This window comes from Cibotium barometz, chromosome 10 (genome assembly GCF_041138505.1).
Source record: "Cibotium barometz isolate CiBa-2024 chromosome 10, ASM4113850v1, whole genome shotgun sequence".
Lineage (NCBI taxonomy): Eukaryota > Viridiplantae > Streptophyta > Polypodiopsida > Cyatheales > Cibotiaceae > Cibotium > Cibotium barometz.
The window spans coordinates 11,722,146-11,741,509 of NC_141055.1; the positions used below are offsets into that span (position 1 = coordinate 11,722,146).

The 19,364-nt window shown below is 44.3% G+C and overlaps 1 protein-coding gene across 4 annotated transcripts in view; it reads right to left on the reverse strand.

Moving 5' to 3' along the window:
- Nucleotides 1-699: 699 nt before the first annotated feature.
- LOC147634556 (putative phospholipid-transporting ATPase 9) overlaps nucleotides 700-19,364 on the reverse strand; it is a 101,043-nt gene continuing 82,378 nt past the window's right edge. For 3 of the 4 annotated variants that reach the window (XM_086803655.1, XM_086803657.1, XM_086803658.1), the window contains 4 exons: nucleotides 2,332-2,457; nucleotides 2,033-2,131; nucleotides 1,722-1,913; nucleotides 700-1,605 (listed from right to left, as the gene is read on the reverse strand). In XM_086803655.1, the coding sequence (XP_086659781.1) occupies nucleotides 910-1,605; nucleotides 1,722-1,913; nucleotides 2,033-2,131; nucleotides 2,332-2,457 (1,113 nt within the window). In that variant the 3' untranslated portion in view covers nucleotides 700-909. The remainder of the gene's footprint in view (nucleotides 1,606-1,721; nucleotides 1,914-2,032; nucleotides 2,132-2,331; nucleotides 2,458-19,364) is intronic. The other variant, XR_015266763.1, reaches the window with a different exon arrangement.

Consider the following 19,364-nt stretch of genomic DNA (forward strand, 5'->3'; position numbering starts at 1 on the left):
TCAACACAAGATACTAATTGAGAAAAAAATTCAAGTGACAAAGATTTTAAAAGCATAGTCTCATACAGGCATCAATGTTAGTAAAAGAAAAAAAACTGAAGTATTATTTTTTACATGAAAAATACCTTAAATAATTTCTGAATCATACAACAAATATACATTCAAGCCATTCGCGTGCATATTCTATCAACTAAATAAAGATACACTTTTTTATACACATCATTTTAAATATACCGTTAATATAATATTTTAATGCTTTTTAATCGTTGACAACCAAGCATTCTCAACCATAGAAATTTAAGTTGGTTTTCCTTTCCTTTTTTTAAAAAAATCTTAATCAACTTTAATACAAAACTAGTGTTACTGTTTAAAACCACAGGTATTATATAATAAATACTAAAAGTAAAGCACTTTATGTAATGTTCTTTACCTACCTACTTTGAAAGAAATCTCAAAGACTTCTTAATAATACTAATAATACTTGATATAGGGTACACATCCGTATAAAATATAGGGTTGAAAACCCCTTTTTAAAATAATTTAAACAAGAACAGATCCTAAATGATTTCTCCTAAAGTGGTTGAAAATTGTACATAGAGTGGTCAAGGATTACACTGCATAAAAGGTACTGATACAAGGGGGTGCATTTTCTTCAATAAATAACTCACACAACATGGACATAATTTGCATGAGTCGTAATTTTGCAGATATTTTGATTATGTTTATAAAAAAAAAAATTGATGATACAAATGAATAAATTGATGATACAAATTGCATGAGCCATAAAAAAATTTGATGCATTCATGCTTAAAACTGATCTGGTAGCAAAAATGATCCCCTTCAGATGGTGAGAGACACTAGAACAGGCCACCACGCATGTTAGATTGCTGTCAGGTGAAGGGCATCATCTTAAGGATCCAGATGATTCAATCTCAATGGGCTAGCATTCCCACTTGAATCCACTCTCTGAGTTTGAGGCTTCTGCCTGGCTTTCCTGCCATGTGGATGATGCTTTCGTTGCAATCTGGCTGTGATACCTACAGTCACCTGAAAGGTTTTGTTTGCCATGGCTCTTTTCAACCATGTCGGGTCTTTATCCTTTTGCTGATGGGAGAACTCCTGTATTATTTGATCATCTATGGGGCAGAATGTGTTTTCGAAGGATTTATAGACAAAAGATGGAACCAGGGCTGCCAGAGTGACTAGGAGGACAGTGAGCCAATATAGAGGTGCTGGTGCACAGGCCTCAATGAACACTCTGTATGCTGTTGTTGAGATTGTAGGACGAATATAGCCATATACCACCAGAAATAAGTACCAAAGAAGAATGCTGCCCCAAATGCAGACATGCTGAACCCATGTGAAGTACTTGGTGAAAAGAGCAAGCTGGCAGTTGACAGTCCACACAACACATGTGTATAATGTAGCTCCTAATATTTCGGCACCTGAGACTTGGCCACCCTTTCGGAATGCCTGTCGCTTCAGGATGTTTATAGTAAAAAAGAAGACCACAATGGAGCTAGCCACTCCATTTGCCATCCATCCAAGAATCCGAACCCACCCAAAGTGCAAGTTCTTTATTCCTTGCTGATATATGTGTGGAAACTGCAGTTTTAAAAATTAAAATTAATTTTTTTTTTTTTAAAGACCCACACTCACACACTTCCAATACCTTTCAAAAACTGCACAGCAACAACAACAAGAGAGCTAGTAATACTTACCTGTAGCTTGAACCGTGAAGCAATGTCCTGCTCAAGCACACCAAATGATATTACTGGAAGGGATGTGAAGAACACGTTGAACAGGGACATGTACCAGTCATTGTATGCTGCTTGCCCTGAAAAAGCTGCATAGGCTTCATAGTAAAAGAGAGTGAAGCCAAAGTGTATGTTTTTGTAGAAGAAATAACAGATCTGACGAAAAACAAGCCTGTGTAAGTGACAGTATAATGGAAAGACAAGGACTCAGTCCACCAAGTCATAGATTATGATAATTGGAAAGGCTTAGCTAGCTGCGAAGTGTGGTGTTGTACCATGTTTGCAATACGTTTGTAGCACCAGCTGCCATGTACAAGCAGTAAGCGCTCCAAGTAGCAAAACTGTGCTATAGAAAAATCACTTGCCATTGTTGCCTGGGACGTATGAAAGCAAAGAGGAGAACCCAACCAAAGTAAGTGTCTAAGAGCATCTTGGATAACAAGGCGAGCAAATACAGCATCTGATAAATCAAGCTTAGTTGCTAAAAAACTTTCATGCCGAAAAGACAAACTTAACTACAGCTATGGAAGGAAGCACAACATGTTAACCATGACAGAGAACAGTTTGAGCAAACCTGCATGCCCTCAACTCCACTAATGCCAACACCAACATGAGCTTCTTGTATCATACCCACATCATTTGCACCATCCCCAATACCCAGTGTAATGGCTCCTGTACTTTTCTTCACCAGCTTGGTTATCTGCAACAAGTCCATGCCATAAGCTGCGTAGAAAATATGGCTCCCAACATTAAGTACATACAACACATTTTACTAGTGCGTTCTTGAACAAGTAAAGACTTGTCAATTGTTTAGAGTGTACGGTGTCAGTGATAGGGACTAAGTTTATAAGTGACTTTTGAAGGCTTGTTTTTGAGAAGTTGGAAGCAACAGTTCCTCATATCATCCTCAATCTGATGGCCATACTGAAAGGGTGAATCAGACTTTGGAGGACATGCTTCATCCATGTCTCCAAAAGACAAAGTTCATGGGAGGATTATCTTCCTAGTTAGAATTTGCATACAACAATACAAGGTTTAGTCCTTTTATGCTTATGTACGGGTTTCAACCTAGATCACCCATTACCGTGGGATTTTTCAAGACTTCAACATGATGCAGCATGTACTTTTCTGCAAGACATGCAAGAAATGTTACAAGTTGCGAAGGAACCTATTAGAAGCGCTCAAGACAGAGAGAGATTTTATTCTAATAGACATCGTTCACCGAGAGAGTTCTTTGAAGGAACAATGGTATACTTGCGAGCTCCAAAATATTCCAAGACTCTACGGACGGGCCGATCTCCGAAATTATCCCCTAGATACTGCGGACCATTTCAGGTTAACCGTTGGATTGGTTCAGTTGCATATGAATTGGACTTGTCTTCTCATGTGAAAGTTCATCTCGTATTTCATGTCAGTACACTTCAGGAAGTACTAGGTAAAGCAGACCAGCGAGTTACCTCTCCAGAAATCATAGATGTCAAGGACATGACATTTGTGCCACACGAACCGGAAAAGGTTCTTGGATTTCGTGAAAGACGATTGCGGCATACGCTACTCATGGAATACAAGATCAAGTGGAAGGATTGTGTTCAGGAGGACGTTACATGGGAGACATTGCCTACCCCTTCAGAGGGATTACCCTGAGTTTTTACTGAGCTTAGGAGTGAGCTCTTAGAGGAAGGGGAGTATGTCATGTGCACATGTGACATGTAAGAGGTCTTCGACCGTCGTAAACACAACCTTAGTCTAACTAAACTGCACTTAATGATGTTTAAGAGATAGACAAATATGTGTCAATGCAATGCAGCTATATTAGATGATGAATGCGGGTACAATGAGATCCAAATAGATCTATGCTGCTGAATATGCGGATATGCTGAAAATACTGTTGTCCCACTATCTTTCCCTTGTCTCCTGGGAAGGAAACGCTGAAGGGATGCTTTGGAACAGATGCGATGCTAATCTGATGATGAAACGCAGATGCTCTCCTGTTACCTGGGAAGGAAACGCTGAGGAGATAGATGCGTTTGCTGAATATGATGGACTGAATGCTGATGCGTTGCTGAATATGCTGCTCCCAAGGCTTCCTGGAGGAGAAACGCTGGAGAACACCTTGCTGAATGCTGCTGAACTGAGATGCGATGATCTATGTGCTGAGATGAGAGGCTGAAAACGCTGCAGTCAGATGATATATCCACTGAATACTGATGCGCCTCTATTTATATGAGTGAGGGCTGCTGGTCGGCCAGATGCAAAAAGCCCACGAATGAATATCTAATGCCAAAAAGGCTGGTCGGCTGATGTAACCATGCTGTCGGCTGATGTAAGCATCCTGTCGGCTACCTCCACAAGCCCCAAATGCTAGTCTATATGCCTAATGTGATGCTACCATGCTGAATCCAACTCATACCATGTGGTACATGCTGAAAACATTCATTTAAATGCCTGAATAATGCCTGATAAATCCTGATGATGCTTATGATGCTAAAATGATGCCATGTCATTGTACACCTGAATGGTGTGCACGTGACATTCCCCGCTGCTAAACTGTTGCTAGGTGGTATACCTGGCAACCTTCGACTCCTCTGGGGATCCTTCTCCTCCGAACCACTGCCCCCTTCTATCTTCTACTGCCGGGACTGAGGTCGTCTGCAGGAGTGAAACCCTTTGAACCAAGACTCTATGTACTGCGGGAACTGAATGGCAAATGCTGCTAAAACTGCTTGGAAATACCTGAGTCACCCCTGACCTGCCTGTGGAAACCTTTCACCTACCATCTCCGTCGTTCCTGAAGCTCTGAACCTCCTGAGGCGATGTTGGAGCAAACTTCCGTATTCTGTGGAAGAGAAACCCCCTGCTGCTGCCAGTTGAAGCCCAAAACTTATGTCCTCCTTTGATGATGGATGTCATTCTTTCCCAGAGAGTTCATGGGTAAACATGTATGCCTTGCAGATGCAAGACTGACTGCTAAGATGTCTGCTATGCAAGCCATGTGCAACCCTATATGCTGTGCAAGAATGCAGATGGATGGGTTACTAATGCATACCTAAGGGAAAATCCCTAAGGGTGGCTTGCAAGATTTTGAGAACTGGGTTTAACTGTGCGGAAGCGATTATCATGATGTCTGACTGAATGATTGATGGAATGAACATGCTCTAAGGCTGGTTACCCTGTAACGCTTTGATACCAATGTGACATGTAAGAGGTCTTCGACCGTCGTAAACACAACCTTAGTCTAACTAAACTGCACTTAATGATGTTTAAGAGATAGACAAATATGTGTCAATGCAATGCAGCTATATTAGATGATGAATGCGGGTACAATGAGATCCAAATAGATCTATGCTGCTGAATATGCGGATATGCTGAAAATACTGTTGTCCCACTATCTTTCCCTTGTCTCCTGGGAAGGAAACGCTGAAGGGATGCTTTGGAACAGATGCGATGCTAATCTGATGATGAAACGCAGATGCTCTCCTGTTACCTGGGAAGGAAACGCTGAGGAGATAGATGCGTTTGCTGAATATGATGGACTGAATGCTGATGCGTTGCTGAATATGCTGCTCCCAAGGCTTCCTGGAGGAGAAACGCTGGAGAACACCTTGCTGAATGCTGCTGAACTGAGATGCGATGATCTATGTGCTGAGATGAGAGGCTGAAAACGCTGCAGTCAGATGATATATCCACTGAATACTGATGCGCCTCTATTTATATGAGTGAGGGCTGCTGGTCGGCCAGATGCAAAAAGCCCACGACTGAATATCTAATGCCAAAAAGGCTGGTCGGCTGATGTAACCATGCTGTCGGCTGATGTAAGCATCCTGTCGGCTACCTCCACAAGCCCCAAATGCTGGTCTATATGGCTAATGTGATGCTACCATGCTGAATCCAACTCATACCATGTGGTACATGCTGAAAACATTCATTTAAATGCCTGAATAATGCCTGATAAATCCTGATGATGCTTATGATGCTAAAATGATGCCATGTCACTGTACACCTGAATGGTGTGCACGTGACAGTCACAGAGTGTATCTACCGTGTGCAACACCCACACAAGACTAGCTTCGAGGCTTGGGGTAGCTTGGAGCTAGGCAGGCAGATTGGCGAGCTGGGCTAGGGATGGATTGACGGGCGGCGTCCATGTGTGAATGCCCGGTGACCGGCCAAGAGCCTATAAAAGGGTGGCCCGGGTCAATCAGTTTGTCAAAGTCTCGCAAGGTTATGCGAGAGCTCTGCGGTCAAGAGCCTGGATCTAGTGTGCAGACGTGCACTTGCTTCATACAACCGAGGCCAGCAGCAGTCTCGAGGCCCGCGAGGGTAGCTCCATGGCACTATGGGACGTCATGGAGTAGAGACTCGTCAGTACGTCTAGCTAGTTAGCTCAGCTCGTGGCTCTGTGGGGACAGTCAAGTCTTATGGGTTTTGCCCACGGCTGTCATGGTTGGGTGGTGAGTCAGGCCTACACCCCCCCTTCACGGCTTAAGGCCCTGTTTTGCAGGTTTCAGGTCTTGTTTCAGGATTGCTCTACGAGGGGACCCTTGGGGATTTGACACATTGCTTGTTTCTATGGAGATGTCTAGTTGGGGTCAAGGTGGTTCCAAACGTAGTGAATGATACCTTTAGTATGTTTGGAAAACGTGCTGAAAAGATTCCAAACGTAGTAAACGTTGCCCCCGATATATATGTATACAAAATTTATAGTTTACTTATAAACTTTTGAAATATGAAGTTTGAAGATTCATCAATGAACATTAAAGCACTTACTAATACTATACAAACTTTAATTTCAATTTTGCACAACTTACAAGTCACCAAATGCAAATATCAAATAAAATAATTAAACAACGAACATAAATGAAAGTGAGATGGATCATGGATAAATCATAAATCCGAAATCATAAGACTGTAGACATATGTCATACATGATACTATAATGAATATGATCTCAATTCTGATTCCTAGAGGCTAGGCACCTGAGCCCCTCAAACTAAGAGGCTGGGCCTGACAAACAAAGCAAAGTCTAGAGAAGTCACCCAAAAAAAAAAAACTAGTAACTATAAACTATAATAGCAGCTAGCTACTCATCTAAACCAGATGATGACTCTGAAGAACATCTCCATCCGTCAACATGTTGCCATCCGAGTCATAGTCAGGCTCTTTGACCATCGGCACTGTAGGAATGGCGTCACTCGTATCTATGGGCCCCTCATCTAAGGGATCATCATCATCATCATCATGTGCAAGAGACTCGTGCTGCTGAGCTATCTGAGCACGGCCTCGCCCTCGACCTCACCCACCACGACGGCCCTAACCACCTGGACTGCTAGTAGAAGCTCCATGAGCATCAGCATCTACAATACTCATAGCTCGTAATCGAGCGCGTGTAACCCTGCGATCTATGCTCTCAAGCTCTCTGTGGAGCTCTCGGTATATCTCCTCCTGCTCGTCTCGCAACCGGTCCTCCTGAAGCTGAGCCTCCACATCACTAGTATGAGCGACGAGCCTATCGAAGATAAAGGAATCCACCTGCCACATGTGACATGGCACATAACACGTATCAAGACTCAATACTCAATGCTGACATTCATTAGGACTCAAGATTCAATGCTCATGACTCGTGAGGTTACACATATGAAGTTTAATAATAAACATTTCGAGTTGGCAAGTAATTTATCTCGTTCGCACCAGTGGCTGTCTTGAGTGTGCACAGAAGACGGAGGTTGGATCGACAAAACACCAACCTCTCTAATTGCTGAGTGCTCAAGCAATTACGGATCTTGGTGTGCACAAGAGAGTATGCACTCCAATTCCGTTCGCATGCACCAGCAGAGCAACTCTGCACATGCCACATAGCACTGGCAAATGTCAAAAGACAAGATTACACATTGGCTGCATTATACAAACTAAGAACTTTAAATTTACAAACTTGAGATAGCAATCTAAAGGCCACTTTTTGGACAGTTTTGGCCTGGTTTCCATGGATATCCCACCACGAAAGTGGTTTCGCCTGCCCTTGAACTGCTAAGGCACTCAACTTGCCAAAGGCAACTCCCACCCGATTGCGGTAGACAACCAACTCCTCATCGAAGGTCACCATGTCATCGTAGCTAAGCACTTGAGACACACAAGCATCCTTGAGCAAATTGAGTTGTGTGTCTGTTTGGAGCTCGACCTTGTTGAACATCGGATGGAGTAATGCTGCAATCCCATGAATGGGACGACGCATGAAAGTCCATCGCGATTCAACAATGGCCATCACATCGCTGCGTCTGACATTCCAAATTTCAAAATACATATCCAATAGTAAGTACATCATATAGCCATGTCCCATAGGCCACCTAGCACTAATCGGTGGCCTTGCCATCGATGATGACACGGCCATCGCGATAGAATGCTCTCTTGCCCTCTTTTCAGGCCTGTAGGACTCTCGGCATGCATGTTTTCCTGTGTTCTATCTGCATCCTTGTAAGGTCGCCATCCAAATAGATGGGATCTCCCTGTAATCCTCGTAGAATCACCCTCTTTCTCATGAAGGTGACCCTCTCCGTCTCTCCTGCAAACTGTAGGATGAGGGCTTGCTTGCGTGTTGAGTCTTTCCCGGCTCTCCATGCTTTGGTGAAGAGGAGAGGGTCCTCTTCCCTATAGCCGAGCTTCATGCATAGAAGCTGTCCATCTTTCTCGGGAGTGGAGTCGGGTGTCTCGGCTATACCTGTGACTCGAATGTTGAGGCGGCGGGCATGCCTCCTCTTCTCCTCCTCAATGGTGGTGTGAATGATTTGGTGTTCTTCCCTTTGAGTCTCCTCTCTCACTTCTTTACGAATGTTCTTCTTCACCACCTCAACCCATCCTGACTGCTTGGCTTCGAGTTTTCCCTCCATGTCCTTTGTGATCTCCTTGGAGATCTCTTCTTTGATGGCCGCCGTGAGTGTTGTCATTGATCTCCCCTTCTTCCTTCTCGATGTTCTTGACGGCTACCAGTTCCACTTTCAATGCACTCACCTCCTCCTTGAGTGCTGTGTTCTCTTGTTCAAGGTCCGTAACCCGTGCTTCGAGGGCCATGATGTGCCGGTGTAGTTTGTTCTCCACCTCATTGAGATTGGAATCGGATGTCTTCTTGTTCTCCTTAATTAGTGCCTTCATTGCCGTCTCGAGGGCCTCGAGCTTCTCTTGGAAACTCGGAGCCATTCCTCGAGCTTACTCTGCAGCACTTCCCACAGGCAGGGAGGAGAGAGAGAGAGAGAGAGAGAGTTATGATGCTGCCTTGGGGGCCTGAGGAAGGGTGGGTGGGGAAAGGGAGACGGAGGGCCTAGCAGAAATGCAGACGGGCCAGCATAGCGAGCCAGCCCAGGCGGGAGAGAGGCAGAGAGAGAGAGAGAGAGAGAGAGAGAGAGAGAGAGAGAGAGAGAGAGAGAGAGAGGCGGGCGAACAGCAAAGAGAGAGAGAGAGAGAGAGAGAGGCGAGCCAGCGAACAGAGAGAGGCAGGCGAACAGCGAAGAGAGAGAGAGAGAGAGAGAGAGAGAGAGAGAGAGAGAGAGAGAGGCGAGCCAGCCCATGCGAACAGCGAACACCGAACAGAGAAGCGACGGGCGAACAGCGAAGAGAGAGAGAGGGCGGCGAACAACGAAGCGAAGAGAGAGAGAGAGGCGGGACAAGGCAGCGCGAGCAGAGGAGCACGGGCAGGTGGATATGAACAGGGAGAGGCCACCAGCGCGTAGCGCGAGCAGGCCAGCACAACGGGCAGGGTGCACAGTGTGAGCACAGCAGAGATCCGTGCCAGGTACAGCACAGCGTGGACAGGAGAGAGAGAGAGAGAGAGAGAGAGAGAGAGAGAGAGAGAGAGAGAGAGAGAGAGAGAGAGAGAGAGAGAGAGCTGTATTAACGTCTACTAGAGGCCGAACTCGACCTATGAGACAAATCAATGTACAACTGTCAATGTCTTCTGGATGTCCAGAAAAAAAAAGGGCAAAATGAACATGAAATAAACTATGAAAGTACTGAGCTAGTGGGGGGGTGTGGTGGATGGAGCACTACTGCTAGAGGCTCAATATGCAACCTATATGCGTAGGGTATACAAGAATGCAATGCAAATCTGTCTAGATCCAACCAATACCATAATGGGGGTGTAATATGTGATACGTAGGCCATGGCGAGGCAAAAATACCTCAGAGCATGATCTCCGGGTGTGAGTGTAAGTGAGCTAGCCGCTCCTGGATATGGTGCTGATGTCAAGCCCGTATCTCTGTGATCTCCCTCTGATGTAGTCTGGGAGTTTGGTAGCCTGGTGCTCTCGGTCTCCGTCTGGCTCGGAGGTCCGCAATGCGCTGAAGTGGAACCCCCCCCCCCTGTGTCAGGGTAGGCACTACGATAGATCTCTGGAAGAAATCAGTGAGCTGGAGCTGTCGCCCACCTCTCCCTGTGGTATAATTCCGTAGCGGTGTCTCTCTGTGGCGCTGTGTCTCTAGCAAGAACTGGCCACACATGTGAGCCATGCTTTTTGCTTCAGATGCACGCATGTGAGGTAAGATTTTGTTGCTTTTTTGATCCAAATATCATCTTCTTATAAGCGCTTTTTTGTGCTTTTCTTTGGTCGTTCATGCAACACAAGAACAAAACAGCATGTTGGTGTTGCTTGTGCTTTTTCTGCTTTTCTCTATGCACAAAACCCGCATATGCATCACTGCATTAAAAGTGCAGGTTGTCTAGCCATGTACGACTTATGATCAAACATGAGGGGGCAAAGTTTGCCTACATTATAAAGTGATGGTCCGTTTGTAGTAAATATCATGGGTTGGATGCCATGGTGAGGTTTGGTCCACTTTTTGGTCCTTGATGCGATCCCAAGTAAGTGGTTGTGTAGCACATAAGCGTATTACAGCATTACAGCAAAAGTTTTGACTGGAAACCTTTATTTGCATTCCCATGACCATTTGGCGGGAAGAACTTCTAAAGGATGAGGGATTCGAGTTTTTGACATGGCATTTCCGTCATCGTACTTTCTGCCTCACGTATTAGGCCGAGCGTACTTGAAGGCATGCATAAAGCTTATTGTAGACTTCAATGATTGAGGATATGTATCTCGTAGCATTGATGGGGCAATGGATTTGAACATGCTCTCTTCTGGTGGTGTGCTTCTTCTATGCGTTATCTGGTTGTGCCCTTCGTGGCCAGTAATGAAAAGCACAAAGGAAATTTAAAGGTTGGATAGCCTCATCGCTCACGATTGGTTATTGTGCTGGTCACTAATGCTAATAGGACGTTGGCCATACATAGATACAGTGTCCTGGCTGCCCATTACCCTAGGTATTCAAGAAGATTGTCGTTTACTCAGCACGATACCAATGGGCTTGATTGGGTGGCCGTGCCCAAGGCCATGTGACTTTTATTAAGGACTTGCCTGCTTACGCCTGTTCTGAAAATTTTTATTTTTATTTTTTTTAAAAGCGACCTTCAGAGTCTAAGAAAGCAAGACATGAATTGAAAGCATGATTTCCTCCCATTTTCCACATATCCGTTCCTTGCTAGCACCATTCACATTAGGATTTGTACAATCTTTTGTCTCGCGGGAGAGGAGGTCACATGGATATTCGATTTGTTAAACATTTTGCACAGCCAATTCCCAAAGGAAAGGGATAGCCTTGTAGGAACAACCCAATTTGTTGATTGCTAGACAACACTTATGGTTGAGTGGTGGTTATTCAGCAGTAGCAAGCGTTTCCTTAGTGCTTATCCATTTATCTTTTTTTGTGTCCTTCATTGGACAAGGAGATGCAATGGATGCCCATAGAGACACTCATGTATCACTAGTCTCGGAAGGATGCCTGGTAGTTTATCGTGCTAGGAGACACCAATGGGTAGAGCATGGGCTTCTTATCCCCAAGCGTTGAGGGTTATTTTTTGAATGGGTGAAGACTAAGCAAGAGTACTTTCAGGGACTCTAGCTTGCTCGACATATGATAATGCAAAGAATGTAACATCTTTGCTCTCTCTCTCAGAGGTGATAATGGGTGATATAGTTTGAGGATCAGAGGTGCTTGGGCATATACTTGATGGAGCTCAGACGACACAGGGATGTGGTGTTGAGGCAGCATGCTGAGAGACAGCCCCGGCTCCGACAGGACCACAACGGAATCCACTGCCCACAATAGTCCCTCTACTACGACATCAGAGCCCACCACCCATACCCACGCTCCAACTCCACGCCCCAGAGGAGTTCTTAGTGAGAGAGCTCGATCCATTCTATGAGCCAGACGTTCCCGACCCACAGCATCAAGACCCTCCACCACACAGAGACAGATTCGTGAGGTTCTCCGCCGACATGTCACGCTCCCATCACAGAGGCCTGACATTCACTCCACCATCGGATCGGTTCTGGCCGAGGCGGGTGTCGTCATTAGCTGATCACAACATATCTCACTCTACACAAGATCATCTGCTGATCACATGTACTGTTAGATGTTTTCATTTTACTTTTTCTTTCAATTTTCCACGGCTCAGTATATCCATGTACCATTGTATTACTTTTGGTCTCATAGGCCCTTGGGGTCTTCCGTAGACGTTAATATAACTCTCTCTCTCTCTCTCTCTCTCTCTCTCTCTCTCTCTCTCTCTCTCTCTCTAAATTTTTTGTTTTTTAGGAGTGCGTTGCGTATCACAGTATCTCTGACATAGTCAAGAGATTTGGCAATGGCTTATCGCTTATCACATCTGCTAAGTAGTGGAACAAAGAGATCATGAGTTTAGACCTTTGACACCTTTTTTGAACCTATCCACGTCCTAGCTTTACATGCCAAAAGTGGAAGTTACTTGGCAACCACAGAAGCAAGGGTTAGTGACCCATGTTGTAAGTGCAATCATTTGTGATTTGCACATTTCCACAACCTTCTATGAGATAGCAGTCACAATTCTAGAAATTGCATGTATGCCATTGGCCACAATAGAGATCGTTTCCAATCTTTTTACTTGTTATCACTCCAAGTGATGAGTAAGAGGTCTAGTTTGAAGGAGGTAGTATGGTACATGACAAATTGACCGTAACAACTAGTGTGTATCTTGAGGCGAGCCTTATACCTTGGGTGGCTTGGGAAGGAACCCAAATGCATTAAGTCACTTATGGTGTAACACAAGGACATGTGAAAGTGACAAAATTAATGAACTACTTGTAACAAACCCACTTAATCAACAATCACAAATAATGAAACAAAGTAGGATTCAGAGATAAGAGAAATGCAACCTCACTGAGAGGGAAACACGCCCCTCCCCCTTTGCAGGAATTTTTTAATCAAACCACACGCACAAAGTGCTTGAACCTTTCCAATAGATGAGAGTTCAAAAGATGCTCACAGCCGGGTACATCTAATAAAGTGGGCTGAAATCTGAAAATTCTGATTTTTAGGGTTTGGAAACCCTAACCCTAATTTGTGCACAGTCCGGGCAGCAAGCTATCTTTTTTTTTTCCGAGAAAAGATCCTTTCATTAGTTATATAAAAACGCCCGTAGGGCTACAAAAGATCTCTCCTGCTCATAAGAGAAACAGAGCAGTGAATACAGCAAGGCAGCCCAGGAGACTCTCCCTAGGTGCCGCAAAATACAAGCATCAGTACAAAGGACTGAGAGGCTAAATCATACAATAGGGGGGGGGGAAAGCCAAACAGGTGGCCCGTAGTGCCAACGGGGGGATCCCGTGTGTAAGGTGTAGAAGGGGCCGCTGCGCCAGGTGGTGTGAAAGGCCTGGCGCCGCAAGATCGCCTCATCCGCCGAGTCGCCCCGGATGCGGTCATACTATCCTCGCAGGGTGTGGATCAACTCCTGCCAAATCCCCCGTACAGTCTTTGCTGGTGGCTCCAGTCTCCCCTCAAAGGCCGTGAAACACCGGGCCCTCCAGGTGAACCAGATGGTGGGCAACAAGCTATCTTCTCTGTCCACACCTTGGTTTCACCAAATATGGTGCAATTTGGGCAAGACAGCCACAGTAAAACGTCGTTGACAATGTGTAGCAAGTGTATTCTCTAGTAGTAAGCAGCCTTGAAATTGATGAGAAGTGCTTGAAAACAGGGAGTGCTCCAATTTATAGGCTTGAGGCGCTAATGCTCTAGAATGGAAAGAGTAAGCTCCAAATGACAAGTGGCTACTTTAATTTGTTTTCCAAGAATTGAGAAAGCACAAGCTTTATGTGAATGGCAAGAAGAGTGAGTTCTTCCTATCAGAAATTCACTATTTGTGCCATATTGTGTCCAAAGATGGGATTCGAATGGATCCAAACAAGGTCAAGGCTATTATGGAATGGCTAGAGTTGACCAGTGTGCATGAAGTTAGAAGATTTTTTGGGACTATGCTCTTATTACAATAGGTTCATCAAGTGGTTTGCAGTGATTGTTGGACCATTGCAAGATCTGACAAAGAAAGCAGTGGAGTTTAGGTGGGCCAACATGGAGAAAGAAGCTTTTGAGGCTTTGAAGTTTTAAGCCATTATAGCACCGTTATTGATTGTTCCAAATTTGTCAAAGCTGTTTATTGTAGAGTGTGATGCTTTAGGAGATTGTATTGTAATCTTAAACCCAGAAGGACATGTAGTTGCTTATGAAAGAAGAAGATTACAAAATTCGAAAAAGAATGCTCCCACCTATGAAAAGGAGTTTATGGGCGTCTTCCATGCTTTGAAGATTTGGAAGCATTACCTCTTGGGTGGTGAGTTTATCATCAAAACAGACCATCAAAGCCTCAAGTATTTTCTATCTCAGCTTAAGATCTCTGAAAAGCATCTCAGATGGGCCGACATTTGGCACAATTTCATTTTCTGATTATGCACACACTTGGGAAAGAAAATAAGGCAACTAATGCCTTGGTAAGAAGACCCCAGATTCATGCTATCTCCATAATCTATCATACAGATTTCACTGTTATGAGGGATATGTATGCTTTTGGTGAAGATTTTCAGCTTATGTGGGACAAATTGCATCATGGTGATGTAGTGACTTCTTATGCCATCAAGGATGGATTTCTGTTAATGGAGGAGAGGTTATGTGTGACAAAGGATTCCACGTCTAAAGTGATGGAGGAATGTCATGCTTCTCCTTACATGGCTCATCGTGGTATTTAAGCCATAACTCAGGCCTTGGAGATGTATTTCTTTTGGCCAAGTATGAGAAGAGATCTTGAGCAGTATAGTAGGGAATGCTTGATCTATCAAAGGGTCAAGTTTGATCAACAAAAACCAATTGGACTTCTGCAACCACTGCCAATTCCCAACCAGCCTTGGGAAAGTATTGCTATGGATTTCGTTTTTGATTTACCAAAGCCAACCAATGGAAATGATGGAATATGGACCATCATTGATAGTTTCAGCAAGCAGGCCCATTTTATTCAAGTGAAGAAAACTATCAAGGCAAAGGATATGGCTAAGCTGTTCACCTAGCAAATCTTTAAGCATCATGGATTTCCACAATCCATTGTGGGAGAGAAATTCGAGAACAGTCTTTTCTGGAGGGCTCTCTTTGATAACATGGGTACGAAGCTGAACAAAGTGAGATAGCAAATCTCACCATCTTGGATATGTTGAAGTGTTATTGCTATGAAGCCAAAGTACAATGTGAGAAGTACTTACCATTGGTAGAATATGCTTACAATAACACAATACACACTTCTACAGGTAAAGATCCATTTGAGATCATTTATGGCAAGCCACTCTTGCTACATGTACTTAGCCCAAAGAAGAAATATTCCGTGCCACTGAGTTCATGCAAGATATGGATACAGCTTTTGTTTGGGTCAGCAGAGCAATGCAAAGGTCTCAAGCCAAACAAAAGAAAGTAGGTGATAAGCATAGAAGAACTCTTACTTTTGAGGAAAGAGATTGGGTTTGGTTAAAGCTTGATAAAACTAGACTCAGGAAATCCAAAGAAAAAGAGCACCAAATTCTTAAATTAGCCGCTAGAAACTATGGACCTTTTCAAGTCAACAAAAAGATTAGTGATGTTTGTTATAGGTTGCAACTTCCAGATCATTGGAAGGTTCATAATGCCTTCCATGCTAACCTTTTAAAACCCTATGTAGGACCATCTCCAGAGGAGCTTGTTATTGGATGAATAGGAAGAGATATTGCAACCAGAACATAGTTATCTTCCACATGGTTAGGAAGAAAGAAAGGAACATCGCCAGAAAGTTCCTCTTGAAGGTCCAAAAAAATACTCAAAGCTTACGAAGAAGCTATCAGGTCAGAAGCACGTCATTCATTGTCTTGAGGCCAAGAAAGATTCAAAGGGGGAGGGATATAAGGAGCCTCCTACTTTGTTCTTCAAATCGATCATTGTCTTGCTCAAAACTGTTCCATATGTGAGTTGGTAATTACTAGATAGCTCATGGAGCATGAATTGTGATTTGTGTGTCTTTTGAGTAGCTAATTAAGCTATAATGCTCATTTCTATTTACGGGTGGCCATTGGCCAGAATGCCCAAAGTTTTCAATCGGGTGGTCATTGACTAGATGCCCAGATGATTGGATTTAGCACTTGGGTGGTCAAATTGACCAGAATGCCCAGATGAGTGATGAGTGGTTTTGAAGGCGAAACCAGATGCTCAAATCATTTGAGCAAAGCATGAATAGGTGAATCTTTACAACGAAGCCTTCTTGCACCCAAAGCATGCAACTTCTAGATTTTAGGAGAGTTGCTATTTTTGGACAACTTGAATGGATATTCAGTTCGCGTCATTACGTCCGCAAGCTAAACAAATGAGGGCACTTTTTTTTTTCAAGAAAGAGACTTCTATTGAGTACGAAAAAGGCATACAACAATCACGGCTTTAAGCTAGAAAAGAATAGAAGCACCCAAAGATGTAAGGTTATTTCAACCACTCAGGATTATCATGATGCCATGAGAGACCTGTGGGACTAGAGGAAAAGAAAATGTCATGGTCCCACTCCCTCATAAATATAACGCGCTTTGTGTGCGTAGAACGAGAGGACCCCTAAATACGAGCCCAAGTAGCCATTAGAGTATGGATGATATCACCCCATATAGTACTAATGCACTGAGACCCAAAAATATGGACACCCTCAATAGCCTCTGTTCATCTGGCTCTCTAGATCTACCATGCTGTAATACTGGCAACAATCTCCCAACTGGTGTCAATCCTCTGTCGGGGGGGTGTATAATCAGAGTGAGGGACATCCTGCAAATAAACCATGCTGGGCAATACCTCTACGAATGAAAATAGCAGAGTCTGTATCACTGCAAAAAGATGCAGACCGGATTGGGAGAGCCAAGTAACTGCCCCCCAAGTCACACATGCATGGTGCAGCCACTCAATTTGCCCATAAGTTGGGCTATAGAAACCCAAATCTGTTGTGCAATGTTGCATTCCCATAAACAATGTTGTACAGTCTCAGAATCTGCCGCACATCTAGGGCAGGTAGGTGCTACACCGAAAACCGATCCCCACTAATTGGTGGGGAGACCACCATGTAAAAATAACCAAAAGAAATGAGAGATCTGGCTCCTTCTGTAGGAAAGCCAAAGCCTATGCCAATATCTGCGTTGTATCATTGGAGAGATATCATAACTCTCCCAATGAGGCCTCAGAGTAGGGATCCTATGCATCTGTCGAGTGAGGAGAAGCCTGGCATTCCGGACCGTGAAACTGAAAAATGGAAGGCTTTTCAATGGATCGAAAGCATCAATCCACTCCCACTCTCGTGGATCCCACTGAAGACATCTGATAGGGCTACCACCATATAGCCACAAACACCAAGAGCCATGAGTCACTATCTGAGGAGAAGGGTCAATGAATCAATGCTTCCATGAACGACCAACAATCCTCAATGGACTAAGCCTAGTATCTGGGATGATCCCCTCCATGCTACATCTCCTCAATCTCCCTCCAGGTATGATAGAGTAGATGATGCAATCTGTAGCCTCCTGGCCTATGACCTTCAGAGGTATGCCTATCCTCGAAAAGACTCCCAGCCAACTCGGATGATAGTCTCCATGAAAGGTCCTAGAGAGCCACTCATGCGGAATAGCTACATCAATCTGATCAATACGTATGCGAGAGCCCCTAAGATACTGAATGGATGCAACTCTTTGATCCTCCGGAAGACTCTTAAAGGTCTTCCAAGCAAGAAGTGTGTATGCATAGCTCTCCCATCCTGACCACTGCTTGTAACGAGATGCATCAAGGGGCTGACCGGCCTCATCCTTAATGAACTCGTTCCACATAATAGTTTGTTGGTCAGCCTCATCCAAAGACCTAGGAAGCCTTTGTCTCAAAAATGGTCTCATGCTTCTCCATGCTCTGACAATGGCTGCAATAAGAGGGGAAGATGGTGCCCTAATATCAGCCTCTGTGAATAAAAACCGTGTGCCGGGCAGCCAGTCTCTCCCAACACAGGGTGTACATCTGGAAATCTAAGACAAGAAAAAATCCTTCCAAGGCTGCTTAGTGCCTGGTAGAAAACCTCTGACCACAAGTTTGCAGAGCAACGCCCTGCACTGAACATCTAGATCAATAATATTCAGTCCCCTCTCTCGTCTGGGCTGAAAAACTGTGGGCCAAGCTACCCTAGCACGAGTGTCTCTGGTGCCATCCAAACCCAACCAAAGAAAATTGCAGATCAATCTCCGCAATTGACCAATGCACGTACGAGAGAAGCACCAACAAGAGGCAATAAACCAAGCCGAGGCAAGCAAAGCTCTAGAGGCTAAATCTAATGTCTTGGAGCTCCAATGAAGAAGCGTCTTCCTGATGCTCATAAGTACCTGAGCAAACTGCTCTGTAGGAGAAATATCAACCCCAACCTGGCATCCCAAATATCTAGTAGTGCATCCTCTATTGATCCCAATAAAACCAAGCTTTGCACCCCAAGCAACTCTCAGTGAGTCACTAATCCAAAAACCAACAGATTTGTGCCAATTAATGAGTGCCCCTGTTGCCAAACAAAACTCTTCCAGTGCTACACGGAAGGAACTTAAGCATATGTGTGAGGCCTCCAAGAATATGGCTATGTCATCAACTAACTCAGAGTCAACCAGCTCCTCTTGACTACGAAGAGGCAACCTCAATCCAGAAATACAAGTAGTGGAGCGAAGGAAGATGCTCATGGCCTCTGCAACTATGATACATAATAATGGGGCTAAAGGGCAACCTTGCCGTACTGAGTGAGACATTTGAAACCGCTCTCCTTTATCACCACAAGCGAGCACACTACTGTGGGCATCACGATACATGCATGAAACTCCCTTGATCCATCTCTAAGAGAAACCCATATGGCTAAGAGTACCCTCAAGGAAGTCCCAGACACGGCCTCCCAAAATGAGAAAATGTTATCAAAGATGCTCCTTCCATGTAAGAATCCATTCTGAGTATCATGAATGACATCCTGCAAAATTGGCTGCAATCTGATGCTCATTGCCTTAGCAAGAATCTTATATGCAGTCCCAAGTAAGGTGATAGGTCTCCACTGGCCAATCAAAGTCTTATTCCCACTCTTAGGGATAAGATAGATAAGCCCCTTAGTGAGAGAAGAAGGCATAGAGCCTGTGTCCCACATCTCCTAGAGAGCCGATGTGATCTCAACCCCAATCTCATCCCAAAAAAATAGGGGAGAGGCCAT